We start from the raw sequence: 17,365 nt of genomic DNA, 5'->3' as shown, positions 1-17,365 counted from the left end.
GGTTTATGCGGCTCGGGAGGTCACACGAGGCTGGCTCCAGGCAGTGATTAATGCTTCTCTGAGGGGTACTTCCCTGCCACCTTGAAGGAGGCGGTGGTGAGGCCCCTGCTCAAGAAACCTGCCCTGGACCTGGCCATTTTGAATAACTTTCATCCTGTCTCCAAACTTTGCTTTCTTGCGACGGTTGTTGAGAGTGTGGTGGCATGGTAACTCCCGTTGGTCCTGGAGGAAACTGAGTATCTGGATCCGTACCAATCGGGTTTCAGGCCCGGGTACAGCACGGAGACAGCATTGTTCGCGCTGGTGGATGATCTCTGGCGGGCTCGGGATAGGGATTATTCCTGTCCTAGTCCTATTAGATCTCTCAGCGGCTTTTGATACCATCGACCATGGTATCCTGCTGCAACGTCCCCAGGGGTTGGGAGTGGGAGGCACCGTTTTACGGTGGTTCTTCTACCGTTCGCAGTGTTGGCAGGAGGACAGAGGTCAACCCCGAAGCCCCTTGATTGTGGGGTGCCTCAGGGGTCAGTCCTCTCTCCCCTCCTGTTCAGCATCTATATGAAGCCACTGGGCGAGATCATTCGTGGTTTCGGGGTGAGGTATCATCAATATACGGATGATACCCAGCTTTTCATCTGACCTTCTTTCACTATATATACCTATTGAGCTTGGACTTTTAATCTCAAGAGCTAGTGGGAGAGAAAGAAAAAATTGACTTTTGAACATGTGTGGCTGCAGGGAGGTTGAACATTTTGAACACTGGGAACATTGTGGATTACAAACTTGCCTGACTACAGCAATAAGAGAAGACTTTTTGGAACTTCTCTCCAGATCAAGGAGAGGACAAGGATCACTCACAAGTTTGTTCCATACAGAGTCTACCCAAAAAGAGATTATAAAATACTGATCTCTGGCTGGTTTGAGAGCTCTGCGAACCATTTGTCTAAAGCCATGGTTGAGTATCTTCAAACAGATAGCAGATTCACCTACTTCCTCTCTTAACTTCTTTAGAAGTTGCTTATTACTGATTTTCTGGATGTTAAGAACTTTCTCAAAGACAGTTTCACTCATGCCAGGAAAGTTTTTTTCTGTCCTGGATTTAAAAAGGCTAATGTAAGAATTTAAGTTTAAGAATTAAAAAGAAAAACTTTATTTTTTGGAAAACAACAAAAGAGAATTGAAGGTTGATGTTGGAAACTTAAAGGCTAAGTTAAAGGGCTAAATAGATTCCCTTAGGGCAAAAATAACTGCAGCTATACATTTCCAATAAGCATTGATCCGACCTGCACATTGGCTTGGAGGAATTTTATCCCATCCCTCCTCTCAGAAAGAGCTCTTACATTTTTCAAAAGGTCATTTACAATTCTAAAACGACATAATTAAATACTCAAAGACTTTTACGAGACACTTTACGACATAGAAGAAACTTCTGAAGAAAAAATAAAACAATACATAAAAAACGCTGACTTACCAAAAATTTCAGAGAACATCCAAAACATGCTAAATGAAAAAATATCAATGATGGAGGTAAGGGAGGCCATAAAAATGCAAAAAATGATAAGACCCAAGGACCAGATGGGCTACCTGCAGAGATTTATAAATGCCTACAAGATACATTAAGCCCATTAATGAAAGAACTGTGTAATGAGGTACTTTTAGAGGCTAAAATACCAAATACTTGGATAGAAGCCAATATTTAATACCCAAAGAAGATTCATACTTGACACAGATAAAGAATTATAGACCAATATTCCTATTGAAAGTGGACTATAAAAGTTTTGCTTCAATAATAGCAGAAAGATTTAAGAGATTTTTGATTGAATTTAAACATACAGACCAAAATGGATTTTTACCTAAGAGATAAATAAAAAATAATTTAAGAATGATTTTAGATACTTTGGAATACTATGAAATGCACCCAGGGAAGCAGATGGCACTAATATTTCTAGATGCACAGTAGACCTTTGATAACATAAATTCGTAATTTATGATTCAACAACTAAACAAAATGGACTTGGGAGAAAACTTTATAAATATAATTAAAACAATTTATCATAGACAAATAGCTAAAGTAATCATAAATGGAGATTTTACAGAAAATTTTAATACTAAAAAAGGCATAAGACAAGGATGTCCCTTATCCCCATTATATTTATATTAACATTGGAAGTATTGAATAGAAATATTAGGCAAGACTCAGAAATTAAAGGAATGGAGATAAAAGATGAAAAATATAAACTACAAGCATTCGCAGATGACTTGGTTTTTATATTAGAAGAGCTGCTTGAGACAAGCCTCAAGCTTCTGAAAAAGATAGAAGAATTTGGAGAAGTGGCAGCACTGAAAATAAATAGAGAAAAGACCAAAGTGATAACCAAAAACCTTACAGATAAACAAAAAAATCAACTGTCAGAAAAAACAGATCTTCAAATAGTTACAAGTTAAATACTTGGGGATATACTTAAAAGCAAGATGTGCAACAATAAAAGAAGACAATTACGTAAAATTATTAAAACAAATAAAACTAGACTTGGAAAAATGGAAAAATCTACAACTTTCAATGCTAGGGAGAATAGCAATGGTGAAGATGAATATTTTACCAAAATTACTTTTTATTTCAAAAAATACCTATAAAACTGGAAAAAAATCTTTGATGAATTAAATACATTGATCTTGAAATTTATTTGGCAAGGAAAAAAAGCCAGAATTAGATTGAAAATGCTACAAGTGAAATAAAATGGAGGATTTGGGCTGCCAAATTGGGCTTTACATTATCAAGCATCTGTATTAACATGGTTAAAAGAATGGATAACTCTTAGACATAAAAGATTATTATACCTAGAAGGGCATGACCTACAACTTAGATGCCTTCCTATGGTATGGGAAGAATAAAACACATAAATACTTTCAAAGCCACTATTTAAAAACACACTTATTCTAGAATGGGAAAAAGTAAAAGTGAAAATTTACATGAAAATACCCGGATGGCTTTCAACAATGGAAGCGTTTGTTCACCCAAACGTGATTAACTACGAGAAAACTGTGACTTATACAGACATTTTGAATACTGAAGGGAAACTAAAATCTAGACAAGAACTGGAAGAACAGGGCACTGATCTATCATGGTAGCCACACCTGCAAATTCAAACAAAATATGAAAAAGATGCTAAACCATCTGGATTTTATAAAGAACAGACAGAATTTGACAAGGTATTATTAATATCAGATGAAAAATTGATTAAGAAACTGTATATGTTAAGTTTAAAGATAGAAGAGGAACAAGTTAAAGAAACAATGATAATATAGGCAAAAAACTTTGGGCGTAACATGTTAGAAAACTGGTAAAGCTTTTGGGAAAGAAACTCTAAAATAACAAAGGCGGTGGCTTAGAAAGAAAACCTACCGTATATACTTGAGTATAAGCCGACTCGAGTATAAGCCGAGACCCCCAATTTTACCCCCAAAAACTGAAAAAAGTTATTGACTCGAGTATAAGCCAAGGCTGGGAAATGCAGCAGCTGGAGGCTGGATCCCCCGAAAGACGTCTCTGCTGAGATGAGAGAACGGGGTGGCAAGCCGCCGAGAGAATGGGGCGGTGGAGTGCTCCGCCGAGAGAATGGGGCGGCTTGCTGTTCTCTCGGTGCAGCACGGCAGAGGCTGGATCTCGCGAAAGAAGTCTCCGCTGAGCGAGAGAATGAGGCGTCTCAGCGCCCATTTTCTCGGCGAAGACTTCTTTCAGGGGATGCAGCTTCTGCCGCCCCTTTCTCTCAGCTGCCCAGTGGAACAGCTTGCCACCAGAAATCAAGAGTGCTCCATCACTGGAGGTTTTTAAGAAGAGACTGGACATTCACCTGTCTGAGATGGTATCGGTCAGTGGTGGCGAAACTTTTAGAGACCGAGTGCCCAAACCGCAAGCCAAAACCCACTTGTTTATCACAAAGTGCCAAGGCAGCATTGGCATTCTGGTGCCCTCGGGGGAGGGGACAGGGAGGCGCCTCTGAGTGCCGCCTCTGGCACGAAAAAAAAGGGGGAGCAAAAAATGGGCCACCGTACCGCAAGGCACAAAAACGCCAACCGCCGTGCCGCAGGGTGCAGATACAAGGCACCGCACCACGTGAGAACGGGGCTGGGCTAGTGAGTATCACACAGGCACTAGCCCCGCCCCCTTTGCAGCATGTGCCTGCTCGTGGCCCCGTGCGCGCATGCACGCATGTAAAATGCTTCCCCCTCCCTTTTCTTCCAGTCCACCAACCAACAAGGACCTGCTGCTGGCAGCGGTGGTGGCGCACGTGCCAACAGAGAGGGCTCTGAGTGCCACCTCTGGCAGGCGTGCCATAGGTTCACCACCACTGGTATAGGTCCTCCTGCTTGAGCAAGGGGCTGGACTAGAAGACCTCCAAGGTCCCTTCCAGCTCTATTCTATTCTATTCTATTCTATTCTATTCTATTCTATTCTATTCCATTCACTTTCTATAATTCTATTCTATTCTATTCTATTCTATTCTATTCACTTTCTATTTTTCTATTCTATTCTATTCTATTCTTATTACCATTCTCTATTCTATTCTATTCTATTCACTTTCTATATTTCTATTCTATTCTATTCTATTCTTACCATTCTCTATTCTATTCTATTCTATTCACTTTCTATATTTCTATTCTATTCTATTCTATTCTTATTACCATTCTCTATTCTATTCTATTCTATTCTATTCACTTTCTATATTTCTATTCTATTCTATTCCATTCACTTTCTATATTTCTATTCTATTCTATTCTATATTTCTATTATATTCTATTCTATTCACTTTCTATATTTCTATTCTATTCTATTCTATTCCATTCACTTTCTATATTTCTATTCTATTCTATTCTATTCACTTTCTATATTTCTATTCTATTCACTTTCTATATTTCTATTCTATTCTATTCTATTCTTATTACCATTCTCTATTCTATTCTATTCTATTCTATTCACTTTCTATATTTCTATTCTATTCTATTCTTATTACCATTCTCTATTCTATTCTATTCTATTCTATTCACTTTCTATATTTCTATTCTATTCTATTCTATTCCATTCACTTTCTATATTTCTTTTCTATTCTATTCTATTCTATTCACTTTCTATATTTCTATTCTATTCTATTCTATTCTTATTACCATTCTCTATTCTATTCTATTCTATTCTATTCCATTCTATTCACTTTCTATATTTCTATTCTATTCTATTCTATTCTATTCTATTCCATTCACTTTCTATATTTCTTTTCTATTCTATTCTATTCTATTCACTTTCTATATTTCTATTCTATTCTATTCTATTCTGTTCTGTTCTGTTCTGTTCTACGTTCTGTTCCAATCCATTCCATATTTTCTATTCCATTCTGTTCCACTGTCAGAGCCCATCGGAGGCAACCCAGTCAGCCCAAACAGGAGTTACACTAAGGCTACGCAGCCTCTCCTATCAACCTGAACCCCTCCTTACCTTTCCTTTTATCTGCATCCTATTTTTAACTGCCGGCTCTGCCCAGCCCTATTTTGTCCTTGAGCACTCGTGAGCTCATCAAGAACAGAAGGTAACCGTGGGGGGAAAGGCAGGGCAAGATCTGCAAGATCCCCATTTGCATTTGACTTTGCCATCCCATCTGGTTCGAGATAACACACCACACACACACACACACACAGAGACAGAGACAGACAGAGAGAGAGAGAGAGAGAGAGAGAGAGAGAGAGAGAGAGAGAGAGAGAGAGAGAGAGAGACGCACACCTCAGCAAAAAAGAAAGAAAGAAAAAGAAGTAGTAGAAGAGGCAGAGAGCCCCTGTGGGTAGGAGTGAGGATGGGGAGAAACAGCAAGAAGACCGGGTGGGGTGGGGTGGGTTAATCACTAAACCTTCCAGTGTTTAACCAAAGCAGCTTTTGCATTTGTCAAGCTCTGCTAGCAGGGCACTGGACGGGCCTGGCGGAGCTGCTGAAGGTGAACGGGAGAAGGTGAGTCTTCGCCGAGAAAATCTCAGCGCCCATTTTCTCGGCGAAGACTTCTTTCGGGGGATGCAGCTTCTGCCGCCCCTTTCTCTCAGCTGGCAAGCTAAGAGAAGGGGTGACAGAGGCTGGATCCTCCGGAACAAGTCTCCGTGAGATGAGAGAACAAGGCGTTGGAGCGCTCCGTGAAGTGTGGGGTGGGGAAGCTTGCCGCCCATTGTCTCAGCGACGAAGACTTCTTTCGGGGGATGCAGCTTCTGCCGCCCCTTTCTCTCAGCTGCCCAGCTAAGAGAAGGGGTGACAGAGGCTGGATCCTCTGAAACAAGTCTCCGTGAGACGAGAGAACAAGGCGTTGGAGCGCTCCGTGAAGTGTGGGGTGGGGAAGCTTGCCGCCCATTGTCTCAGCGACGAAGACTTCTTTCGGGGGATGCAGCTTCTGCCGCCCCTTTCTCTCAGCTGCCCAGCTAAGAGAAGGGGTGACAGAGGCTGGATCCCCCGAAACAAGTCTCCGTGAGACGAGAGAACAAGGCGTTGGAGCGCCCCGTGAAGTGTGGGGTGGGGAAGCTTGCCGCCCATTGTCTCAGCGACGAAGACTTCTTTCGGGGAATGCAGCTTCTGCCGCCCCTTTCTCTCAGCTGCCCAGCTAAGAGAAGGGGTGACAGAGGCTGGATCCCCCGAAACAAGTCTCCGTGAGACGAGAGAACAAGGCGTTGGAGCGCTCAGTGAAGTGTGGGGTGGGGAAGCTTGCCGCCCATTGTCTCAGCGACGAAGACTTCTTTCGGGGGATGCAGCTTCTGCCGCCCCTTTCTCTCAGCTGCCCAGCTGAGAGAAGGGGGTGACAGAGGCTGGATCCCCCGAAACAAGTCTCCGTGAGATGAGAGAACAAGGCGTTGGAGCGCCCCGTGAAGTGTGGGGTGGGGAAGCTTGCCGCCCATTGTCTCAGCGACGAAGACTTCTTTCGGGGGATGCAGCTTCTGCCGCCCCTTTCTCTCAGCTGCCCAGCTAAGAGAAGGGGTGACAGAGGCTGGATCCTCCGAAACAAGTCTCCGTGAGACGAGAGAACAAGGCGTTGGAGCGCTCCGTGAAGTGTGGGGCGGGGAAGCTTGCCGCCCATTGTCTCAGCGACGAAGACTTCTTTCGGGGGATGCAGCTTCTGCCGACCCTTTCTCTCAGCTGCCCAGCTGAGAGAACGGGGTGACAGAGGCTGGATCCCCCGAAACAAGTCTTCGCCGAGAAAATGGGTGGCAAGCTTCCACCGCCCCATTCTCTTAGCGGAGGCTTGCAGAGGTGGCGGCGGAGCTGCGCGCGCAGCTCTCCAAACCGCCGCAACCCGTTTGGAGAGCTGCTGCCTTCGTCCATGTTTGATGAAAGCAGCAGCTCTCCAAACGGGGGTAGAAGTTCTTTTTTTTTTTGTTGTTGACTGGAGTATAAGCCGAAGTGGAGTTTTTCAGCCCAAAAAGTGGGCTGAAAAATTCGGCTTATACTAAAGTATATACGGTATATAAAATGTTTTACAGATGGCACTTAACATCTATAGTATGAGATTAGCAAAAATGTTCAAAAATATGTCTAGCCATTGTTGGAAATATAGACAAAAATCAGGCACATACCATCATCGTTGGTGGACATGCCCTAAAGCCAAAAGATTTTGGTCAAGAATACATATATGGTTAGAGCAGGGCTTTTCAACCTTTTTACCCATTGTACCACTTTTAGGATATGGCAACATCTGAGTAAAACCAGTTGCATAGCAAGGTGTCAAAAACTTGATGACCAAAAGAAAAGAAAAAAGAAAAGAAAAAAGTGATGTACAGGTAGTCCTCGATATACAACAGTTCGTTAGTGACTGTTCGAAGTTAACAATGGCACTGAAAAAAGTGCCCCAAAGCCACAGCCAAGCAAGACACCTGCCTGCCTGCCCAACAATGCTCTTCCTGTCTGAGGTTTTTATTGTTGTGAGAATTTCTGTTGAGGATTGGCAGGTGGGGTGGGTGTTTGGTTTTTATTCCCCCTGTCTGCTGGATGGTTGCAGCAGGTTTTGGTCACTTCACATGACCCAGGGACACTGTGACCCTCATAAATATGAATCAGTTGCCAAGCATCTGAATGTAAATCACAAGACCCTGGGATGCTGAAACATTCCAGCTGATCGGCACTTCTTCTGGGCTCAGCAGATGTGCCGGGATCAGTGCTGAGCTCCAGCTGGAGCCTGGAGCTGATCCTGGTGCTTCCGTAGAGCCCTGACAGCCCAGCAGTTCCAGCCTTCTCTTGCTCAGGCTTGTGTGGTGCTGCCACCGGTTCAGCTCATTCCCCTCCCCTGCTACAGTTTTTCTAGGATGGTTGCGTACCACCTGCCAGGTGCCAATGTACCACAGGTGGTACCCGTACCACTGTTTGAAAAGCCTTAGGTTAGAGAAAATGATTAAAAGAACATGTAGATCTTTAGTCAGAATTATTTTTGTTAGGTATAATTGTAGAAAAGTATGAGAAAGAATGTGTATATTTACTGTTACATGTACTAACTGCAGCAAGAATTGTATTTGTTCAACATTGGAAAGATGAATTACTAGCGGAGGAAGAGCTAATTAAGAAAATTGTTGACTGTGCAGAAATGGACAGACTTACATTGAAAATGAAAAAGAAGATTCAGAATGCTTCAGAACATGGGATACATTTTATCAATGGCTAGAAAAACGAGGTAGAAAGGGTTTAATATGTATTTGTAAGCTAAATATTGGAACCCAGACAACATGTTACTGATAAAATATTAAGGATTAGATGGCGTAAAGGTCACAATAAAATAATAAATCATAATATCACATCAAAGACATAAGCAGTATAGCAAATTATAAAGAATACAGGTAGTCCCCACTTAATGACTAAGTAGGACCAGAATTTTCTTTGTTAAGCAATTGGGTTGTGAAGTGCAACATCACAATTGCATTGTTTAGTGATGGCAATTCTGGCAGTCCCTGGTTGCTATCATTAAGCAGGTCATTAATGACCTTGCTATCACAAGTCATTAAACAAGCATTTTGTGTGATTGTGATTTCTCACTTCCTGTTGGCTTCCTTATTGACTTTGCTTGTGGAAAATCGGCAGGGAGTGTCAGAAATTGTGATCATGTAACATGTGGACAAGGTAACGATTTTAATTCCAGTCTTGTTAAGTGTCCAGATTGTAATCATGTGACTGCAGGGGTACTGTGATGGTCATATCTTCCAAGGATTGCTCATAATTACCATTCGTTCAGCATTATCATAAATTCGAACCACTAAATGAGAGCTCATTAAGTGAGGAATACCTATATCCCCAAATGTATACTTTCATTGCATCATGTCAACATTTAATCGCTTTAAATTTTGTATGTTTGGTATCTTAGTTAATTCTGAAATTAAGCCAGTAAGCAAACATATATTTTTCAAATTAAAATACTGAGATATTTGCCTCTTTCAAATCATGTAATATCTCATTTATGCTTTGCTATATCTTTCAAATGACAATGGTTCTGATATTTCATTAGCCAGGTTTTTTGGCAACCATTTGTCACTGAAGACTTCAATTTGCTGGACTCTCCTGGGTGCCTATAGTCAAATCTCAGAGTACCAGGTAATGTACACGAACTGTGTTTCCATTTCTGATTCTAGAGACTTCAGAAGTTTATTTAGCTAAATTGAAAAACAATACCTATAATCAGGTGGCCGACTATCAGGATGGTCTTCCCTTGACCATCTATATCCTGGATCATCCTACAATAGAATATTTCAGCATAAAGAAAAATTTAGTTTCAAGAAAATAATTTCCTTTAGTACCATTTATAAAATAACATATCTACTAGATGAAAACTGGTAACTCCAGAAAAATGAAGTAAGAATAACAATAAAAGGAAACAAAATGGGGAATAAACAATTCCCTCTATGAAGATGTATGTGTGAGCATACAGTGAGGTAGATATATGAATACAGGATGCGACATAACTCATACAGTTTATGAGCCATCAAACTGAAGAACATTCACATTTTCAAAGAAATCTGGTAGATGAAGTTCTGCTAAAAGATCTTCATTTTCTATTAGGAAAAACTATGTCTAACTAATAGTTACCAGATTTGAATGAATTTATTTTAATTTGTAGTTTTTTAGGTTCTAAAAAGGTAAAGGTTCCCCCGCACATACGTGCTAGTCGTTTCCAACTCTAGGGGCCGGTGCTCATCTCCGTTTCAAAGCCAAAGAGCCAGCGCTTGTCCGAGGACATCTCCGTGGTCATGTGGCCGGCATGACTAGACGCCAAAGGCGCACGGAACGCTGTTACCTTCCCACCGTAGTGGTCCCTATTTTTCTACTTGCATTTTTACGTGCTTTCGAACTGCTAGGTTGGCAGAAGCTGGGACGAGTAACAGGCGGTCACTCTGTTACGCAGCACTCGGGATTCGACCAGCCAAACTGCCGACCTTCTGATCGACAAGCTCAGCGTCCTAACCCACTGAGCCACCACGTACCTTTTTAGGTTCTAGTTACATATTTTTAGACAAATTTCCCAAAGACTTTTACAAATACTTTGCAATGACAAAAAATAAACTTAATAGCTAGATGTATACAAAGAACCTATTTCTCAAACCATTTTGAGCACAAAGCATATTTTCAGGTTTTCTGGTGCAGGTAGTTGAGTTACGAATGGAATGGAGCCTTCCCATTTCATTCGTAACTCAAGGATTCATAGAAGTGAATCTCCTACCTTGAACGCAATCACTCCCTGCTTTTGCTTTTGCCCATGCATTTGCTAATTTAATGCATGGACGAATGCGTGACTCATTAAGTGAACATGAGGTATCTCAGGGTGCAGAAGGCCATGGGGGGCCTAGTGTTAGAACAGGCCACCTGCTTCAGACCACCCAAGGCCTCCCCTGACCACTGAAATACCTCATTCTCCCTCCCCTGGGCTCCCCACAATTGCTTTCTCCCCCCACCATCCTGCTGCACCAGGTCATTTACCTTGTGAAGATCTGTCTCCTCTCCAGCCTGTTTATTTGTCTGCTTCCACAAGAGCAGAGGGAAAACAGGACAAGCTCACTCTGTTTGGCTTCTCTGACTCACCGGGCTGCTGGCCACTTCTGGAGTGGTGGGAAGCCTTGGTGAGTCTCCTCCAAAGGTTTCCAGGCTTGGTGCAGAAAAACGTTTGCATGCCGAAGGGAGGTTTGGGGCAGCAAAATCACGTTGCTTCAAGCCTCCCATTGGCGTGGACTTTTCACGCAGAACGTGGAAGCTTCGGAATGCCTTGATTTTGCAGGAAGTGAGGCACCCATTCTCTGCAAAAGCAGATGAGTGTCTGAGCACAAGATCATGGCCCCCAGAAGCTTTCAACCTCTGGCCAAAAATTGTTTATCCTGAAGTAGGCCTCTACAACCCAGAACTGACATCCGGAGCCACGCAGTCGCCACTCCTGACCTCCATTCTGGGCAGTAGAGACCTGGAGGCCTCCAATGCCCAGAATGGACCTCTGGAGCCACACGGACTGCCACCCTCAGCCTCCATTCTGGGTGGCAGAGGCTGCCTGGCTTCGGAGGTCCAGTATGGGCATTGGAAGCCTCCTCCAGGCCTCTGCTGCCCAGACGGAGGTAGCTCCGGAAGTCTGTTCTGGGCAGCAGAGGCCTTTCCGTGTTAATCTGGGGCTCCATTCTCGGTGGCAGAGGCTTTTTGCAAAGATGGCAAAAGGCTTTGAAATGGAGGGAAGGCTTTGATGTTTCAGCCTTTACCTTCATTTGCAAAGCCTTTTGCCACAGATCTTGTCCAAGCCAAAGTACTGTGAGATCACACAAGATCAGTAGTGTGTGATCTCGCGCTACAGATCTCTCGTGATCTTGCAGTACTGTAGACCTCCATTCTCTGCGAATGCACTGAAGGCCTGCAGCAGCGAAACAATCAAGAAAGCAAAGACTCTCTAGATTTTCACAAGGTGAGTATCCACTGGCCTAGTGCCTAAGACCTGGTGTGTGTGGGGGGGAGAGGAATAGCCAGAGTGAATGTTGCAGTGCCTATGCAGTCATTCATAAGGGTGAAAGACTGCCATGGTGTGGCAACATTCGTAATTTTGGGAGTTTTTTGTAAACACTAGGGGGCGCTTATCGCATGACTTCAAATGGAAAGGAAACGTTCATAACTTGGGGATTACCTATACTCTTTCATGCTTGAAACCACTTTGTGCAACTCTGTAAAAGTTTGAAACTATAAATAGCATTCGCTATCAATAGCAATAGCAATAAGCCAATAGCAATAAGATACTGTGAAACATCACTGAATGATTTTTTGTCGTAATTTCTTCAAAAAGTATTGATTAAAAGAAATTTAGCAGTGCCACTAAAATGTATTTAATATATTTTAAAGGGGAAAATAAATATTCATTGAACAAATATTAAATACAAAAATAAGAGGCCGATTTATATATTGCTGTACAAGAAATAGCCAATATATCATTAAAACAGACTGATGATTGCTACGCATCCAATGTTGTATTTTGCGTCAGACAATATTTGTGAATGAATTCTCTTCCTCTTCTGAAGCCCAATGCTCTTTCTCATGTTTTTTCCAAAGAGATGGAAGCTTTAAGCATTAATCTTCAAGATTTCAAAAGAACAATTGCTTTAATACAGTATTTTCAGAATTACAGAATAAAGTATAAATATCCAAATTATTTTTTAGTACTATTAATGTAACACATAGCTGTACCTAACAATTGTGGAATATTTAGCTTCCAGTCACATATTCATCATGAAAGGGAAACTCACAATTTTATGTGGTAGTCCACTCCTTCGTTCGTGGGCAAAACCTCGACCTTCACCATAGTCTCTATAGCCTACATGAGAATGGCCATATTCATATCTACTATAGCCTCCTTCACCAGGTCTTTCTGGAAGTGGTGGTTTCTTGGATGCAAAGCTGACTACTCGATGGTAGTCATCCTAAAATTATATATAATACCAACAATTTAAAATTATAATAAAAATAATCTCACAGATTAATATGGATGTTGAAGTTTCAGTAAAGCCGGTAATAAATACATTAGAAATCAAGATACAATCTTGTTTTAGTTCGTGCCTGTTAAAGAGCAGCTGAAGCAGCCTAAACTTAACAAGATTGAAAATGTGTATTTAACTGAAAGATAATTATATTAGGCTCATAAAAAAATGAACAAATACTTCAAGTAATTGTTTTTCTACAAGTTTAATATCAACTACCATATTATAAAACCTTTACCATTATTTGAAAATTGTTTAGAAAATTTTAAATTACCTAGCTATAACTGTTTAGACCTAAATAGGATTTTAAAAAACTAGAATTCAGAAAATGCAGAGCTAGCAAACCTCTTCATAACATTTTCTTTTCAATGGTTTAATGAAGTTTTAAAGCTTACTAATTGTCTTTAAAATATTTTTAATATTCAAGAATAATTTGTCCTGATATAATAGTCTACATTTTTTTACTTAGTTTCAAAGCAACCATTTCCCTTTGATAAATTTTATTTGTTTTTTTATCCCACCTTTTATTACTTTATAAGTAACTCAAGGCAGGGAACACACTTCATATTCCCTCCTATTTTCCCCACAACCAAACCCGTGAGTGCATTGGGCTGAGAGTGACTGCCCCAAAGTCACTCAGCCAGCTTTCCTGCCTAAAGCAGGGCTAGAACCTACAGTCTTGTTGCTGGGCCAGCACCTTAACCACTATACCAAAATGATAGTATCTAAGCTGCAATAACTTGCAACTGAAGTTTTATAGTTATATGAAATGGAATAGAAGAATGGAATTATATTATTTTTTCTAAACTGATTTCCAAAATAACTTATCTAAGATTATAGAAGATTCAGAAGACCAAAGGTCAGGATTCCAAAGGAATGCCCATAATATTCTATGTTCAGAAATGTTCTAAACTTGTTTCTATTAATTAAGCAATGTTATTCATTTAATATCCTAGGTCCTATGGCAAATTAGTTATTATTCAGATACGACTTCCCAAACCAGTTTGCGATGAGATGGGAACAATGCTATTTGGGGGGAGGAGCCTAATTAAACACTAAACCACCACATTCCTGCAATAGCTATTAGCTAACAATATAGTATTCTTATCATTCCTACAAAATTAATGTGTTGTTAAAATTAATTGTATGCTGAAACTTTATTTAGCATTTTTTCAACCATGCCCACTCACTCTGATGGAAAATAAATTGCTTTCAATTTTTTGTTTTACACATTTAACATTTTTGTTAAATTTGATGTGTGAGATATAGACGTTTTTTATTTATCATGGTTATAAGTCAGTCTAGGGGTAAATGTTGCACCTTTCATTATATAGTCTTCTCCCATCATCAGTTTTCTAGCCTTACTGAACTTTTAATGAAAAAAATCTGGAACCATAGGTAGCTAGTTTTAGGGAGACTGTGCATGCAACCAAACAAAAGAACCCATCAACACATAATAATGATAAAATAACCTCAAAAGTTCTGTCAAAAAAAGTTCAAAAGCAACTTGATAAATTTAACAGGGAAAACATATTTGGGAGAAGAAAACACCAGAGGAACCATAAGATAGATTTTGGTACAATATTATCTTAAAAATATTGTTGACATTAAAGTAAGGATGTGGCATTTGTAAACAATTCTGAAAGTGGAGCTGAACAGTATCATAGCTGAAATCTAACTTCTGTTTACATTTCCTATGGGCAGTTTGTAACTAAAACATATTACTGAAAAGCTATAATGGATCTCAGTAGCTTAGTTAGGCCTGCAAAATTTTATTTTAAACAAGAGAATTACATATTCGACTAAAGGATTAAAAAGGTTAGGTTTGATCATTTATAGTCCTTCAATTAGCTTGAGACAATAAAAAATAAATCTGTGAACTGGTACATATTATAGTGCCAGAAAGCAAATGGCTTCAGGAAACTGGAAAACCTTTGGGAACCACTTATAACATATCTTTGGCTATATAAAAAAGTAAAGGTTTCCCCGCCCAATTATGTCTCTAGGGGGCGGTGCTCATCTCAGTCACGGGTGAAAAGCCAGTGCTATCCAAAAACATTTCTGTGGTCATGTGGTTGGCATGACTATATGCCAGCATGACTACATGGTGCATGGAAAACTGTTACCTTCCCACCAAAGTGGTATCTATTTATGTTCTTGCATTTACAGGGTTTTGAGCTGCTAGGTTGGCAGCAGCTGGGGCAAGTAACGGATGCTCACTCCTTCAGGCAATACTTGGTCGTGAACCGCCAACCTTCCAATCGACAAGCCCAGCACCTTAACCACTCAGCTACTGTGCCACTTTTTGGCTGCATACTAGTCTACAGTTCCTTGACCAGCTTTGCAATAATCTGAAGAATTCTATGATGAAAAAAACCAGAAAAACAGCATCACCTTCTCAAGACTAAAAGCTAAGAAACAACTTTTGCAGTGAATTCCAAACCAGTAGGAAAATCTTAAGTTTTTAATGTGTCATTCTGTGTCATTGGAGACAAATTGTGATGGAGTTGTGCACAATAGTTGTGAAGAGTACATTCAGAGAAATGTATTCAAATAAGGATGTACCAGTTTCTATAAAGTGATCATAAGTTTGAAGCAGCTATTGTGTCATATTAATAACACCTTATAAATTAATATACTGTATACTTACGATATATTTTAATAAAAATAAATACCTGCTTATCATTTAAAATTGTATGTGTCTGTTCATTTTACACTTACATACTAAGGCCATACTATGATAACAATGATGGAGCAAAAAAAAAGATTTCATTACAATTTATAATGAAGCATAATTTAAAAAAAACACTTAAAGCAAACAGAATCTGAAATATAATTAGTTACCCATCGTTTGGGAAGATTTGATGGGACAATGCGTTGGTGATATTTTTACCATAACAACGTACAGTATATAGCCATTGTTGTTGTTACCTGCGAAGTCGTGTCTGACCCATCACGACCCTATGGACAATGTTCCTCCAGGCCTTCCTGTCCTCTACCATCTTCTGGAGCCCATTTAAGCTCACGCCTACTGCTTCAGTAACTCCATCCAGCCACCTCATTCTCTCTCATCCCCTTCTTCTATTGCCCTCAATCTTTCCCAGCATTAGGCTCTTCTCCAGTGAGTCCTTCCTTCTCATTAGGTGGCCAAAGTATTTGAGTTTTAGCTTTAGGATCTGGCCTTCTAAAGAGCAGTCAGGGTTGACCTCCTCTAGGACTGACTGGTTTGATCGCCTTGCAATCCAAGGGACTCGCAGGAGTCTTCTCCAGCACCATAGTTCAAAGGCCTCAATTCTTTGGCGCTCAGCCTTTTTTATGGTCCAACTTTCACTGCCATGTATTGCAACTGGGAAGACCATAGCCTTGACTATATGCACTTTTGTTGACAGGGTGATGTCTCTGCTTTTTAGTGTGCTGTCTAGATTTGCCATGGCTTTCCTCCCCAGGAGCAAGCGTCTTTTAATTTCTTGGCTACAGTCCCCATCTGCAGTGATCTTGGAGCCCAGGAAAATAAAATCTGTCACTACCTCCATTTCTTCCCCATCTATTTGCCAGGAATTGAGAGGGCCGGATGCCATGATCTTGTTTTTTTTTAATGTTAAGTTTCAACCCAGGTTTTGCACTCTCCTTCTTCACCCGCAACAAGAAGCTCTTTAGTTCTTCTTCACTTTCTGCCATTAGAGTGGTATCATCTGCATATCTTAGGTTGTTGATATAATCTTAATTCCAACTTTTGTTTCATGTAGCCCTGCCTTTCTCATGATGTGCTCTGCATATAAGTTAAATAGGTAGGGTGACAGTATACAGCCTTGCCGGACTCCTTTCCCAATTTTGAACCAATCAGTGGTTCCGTGTCCAGTTCTCACTGTTGCTTCTTGGCCCGCATATAGGTTTCTCAAGAGACAAATAAGATGGTCTGGTATGCCCATCTCTTTAAGAACTTGCCACAGTTTGTTATGATCCACACAATCAAAGGCTTTAGCATAGTCAATGAAGCAAAAGTAGATGTTTTTATGGAACTCTCTAGCTTTCTCCATGATCCAGCGTATGTTGGCAATTTGATCTCTAGTTCCTCTGCCTCTTCGAAATCCTGCATGTACTTCTGGTAGTTCTCAATCCACATACTGCTGGAGTCTAGCTTGTAGGATTTTAAGCATAACTTTACTAGCATGTGAAATGAGTGCAATGGTGCAATAGTTTGAACATTCTTTGGCACTGCCTTTCTTTGGAATTGGAATGTAAACTGATCTTTTCCAATCCTGTGGCCACTGTTGAGTTTTCCAAATTTGCTGGCAAATTGAGTGTAGCACTTTTACTGCATCGTCTTTTAAGATTTTGAATAGCTCAGCTGGAATACTGTCACCTCCACTAG

General features: G+C 40.6%; 1 protein-coding gene across 3 annotated transcripts in view; it reads right to left on the bottom strand.

Moving 5' to 3' along the window:
- The window catches only part of PPHLN1 (periphilin 1), a 115,398-nt gene that overhangs the window by 91,695 nt on the left and 6,338 nt on the right, over positions 1-17,365 (bottom strand). For all 3 annotated transcript variants that reach the window (XM_083365222.1, XM_083365223.1, XM_083365224.1), the window contains 2 exons: positions 12,763-12,936; positions 9,671-9,732 (listed from right to left, as the gene is read on the bottom strand). In XM_083365222.1, the coding sequence (XP_083221348.1) occupies positions 9,671-9,732; positions 12,763-12,936 (236 nt within the window). The remainder of the gene's footprint in view (positions 1-9,670; positions 9,733-12,762; positions 12,937-17,365) is intronic.

The sequence above is a fragment of the Vipera ursinii genome (genome assembly GCF_947247035.1).
Source record: "Vipera ursinii genome assembly, chromosome: 6".
In the NCBI taxonomy this organism is placed as follows: domain Eukaryota; kingdom Metazoa; phylum Chordata; class Lepidosauria; order Squamata; family Viperidae; genus Vipera; species Vipera ursinii.
This window is presented reverse-complemented; position numbering and strand designations above follow the sequence as displayed.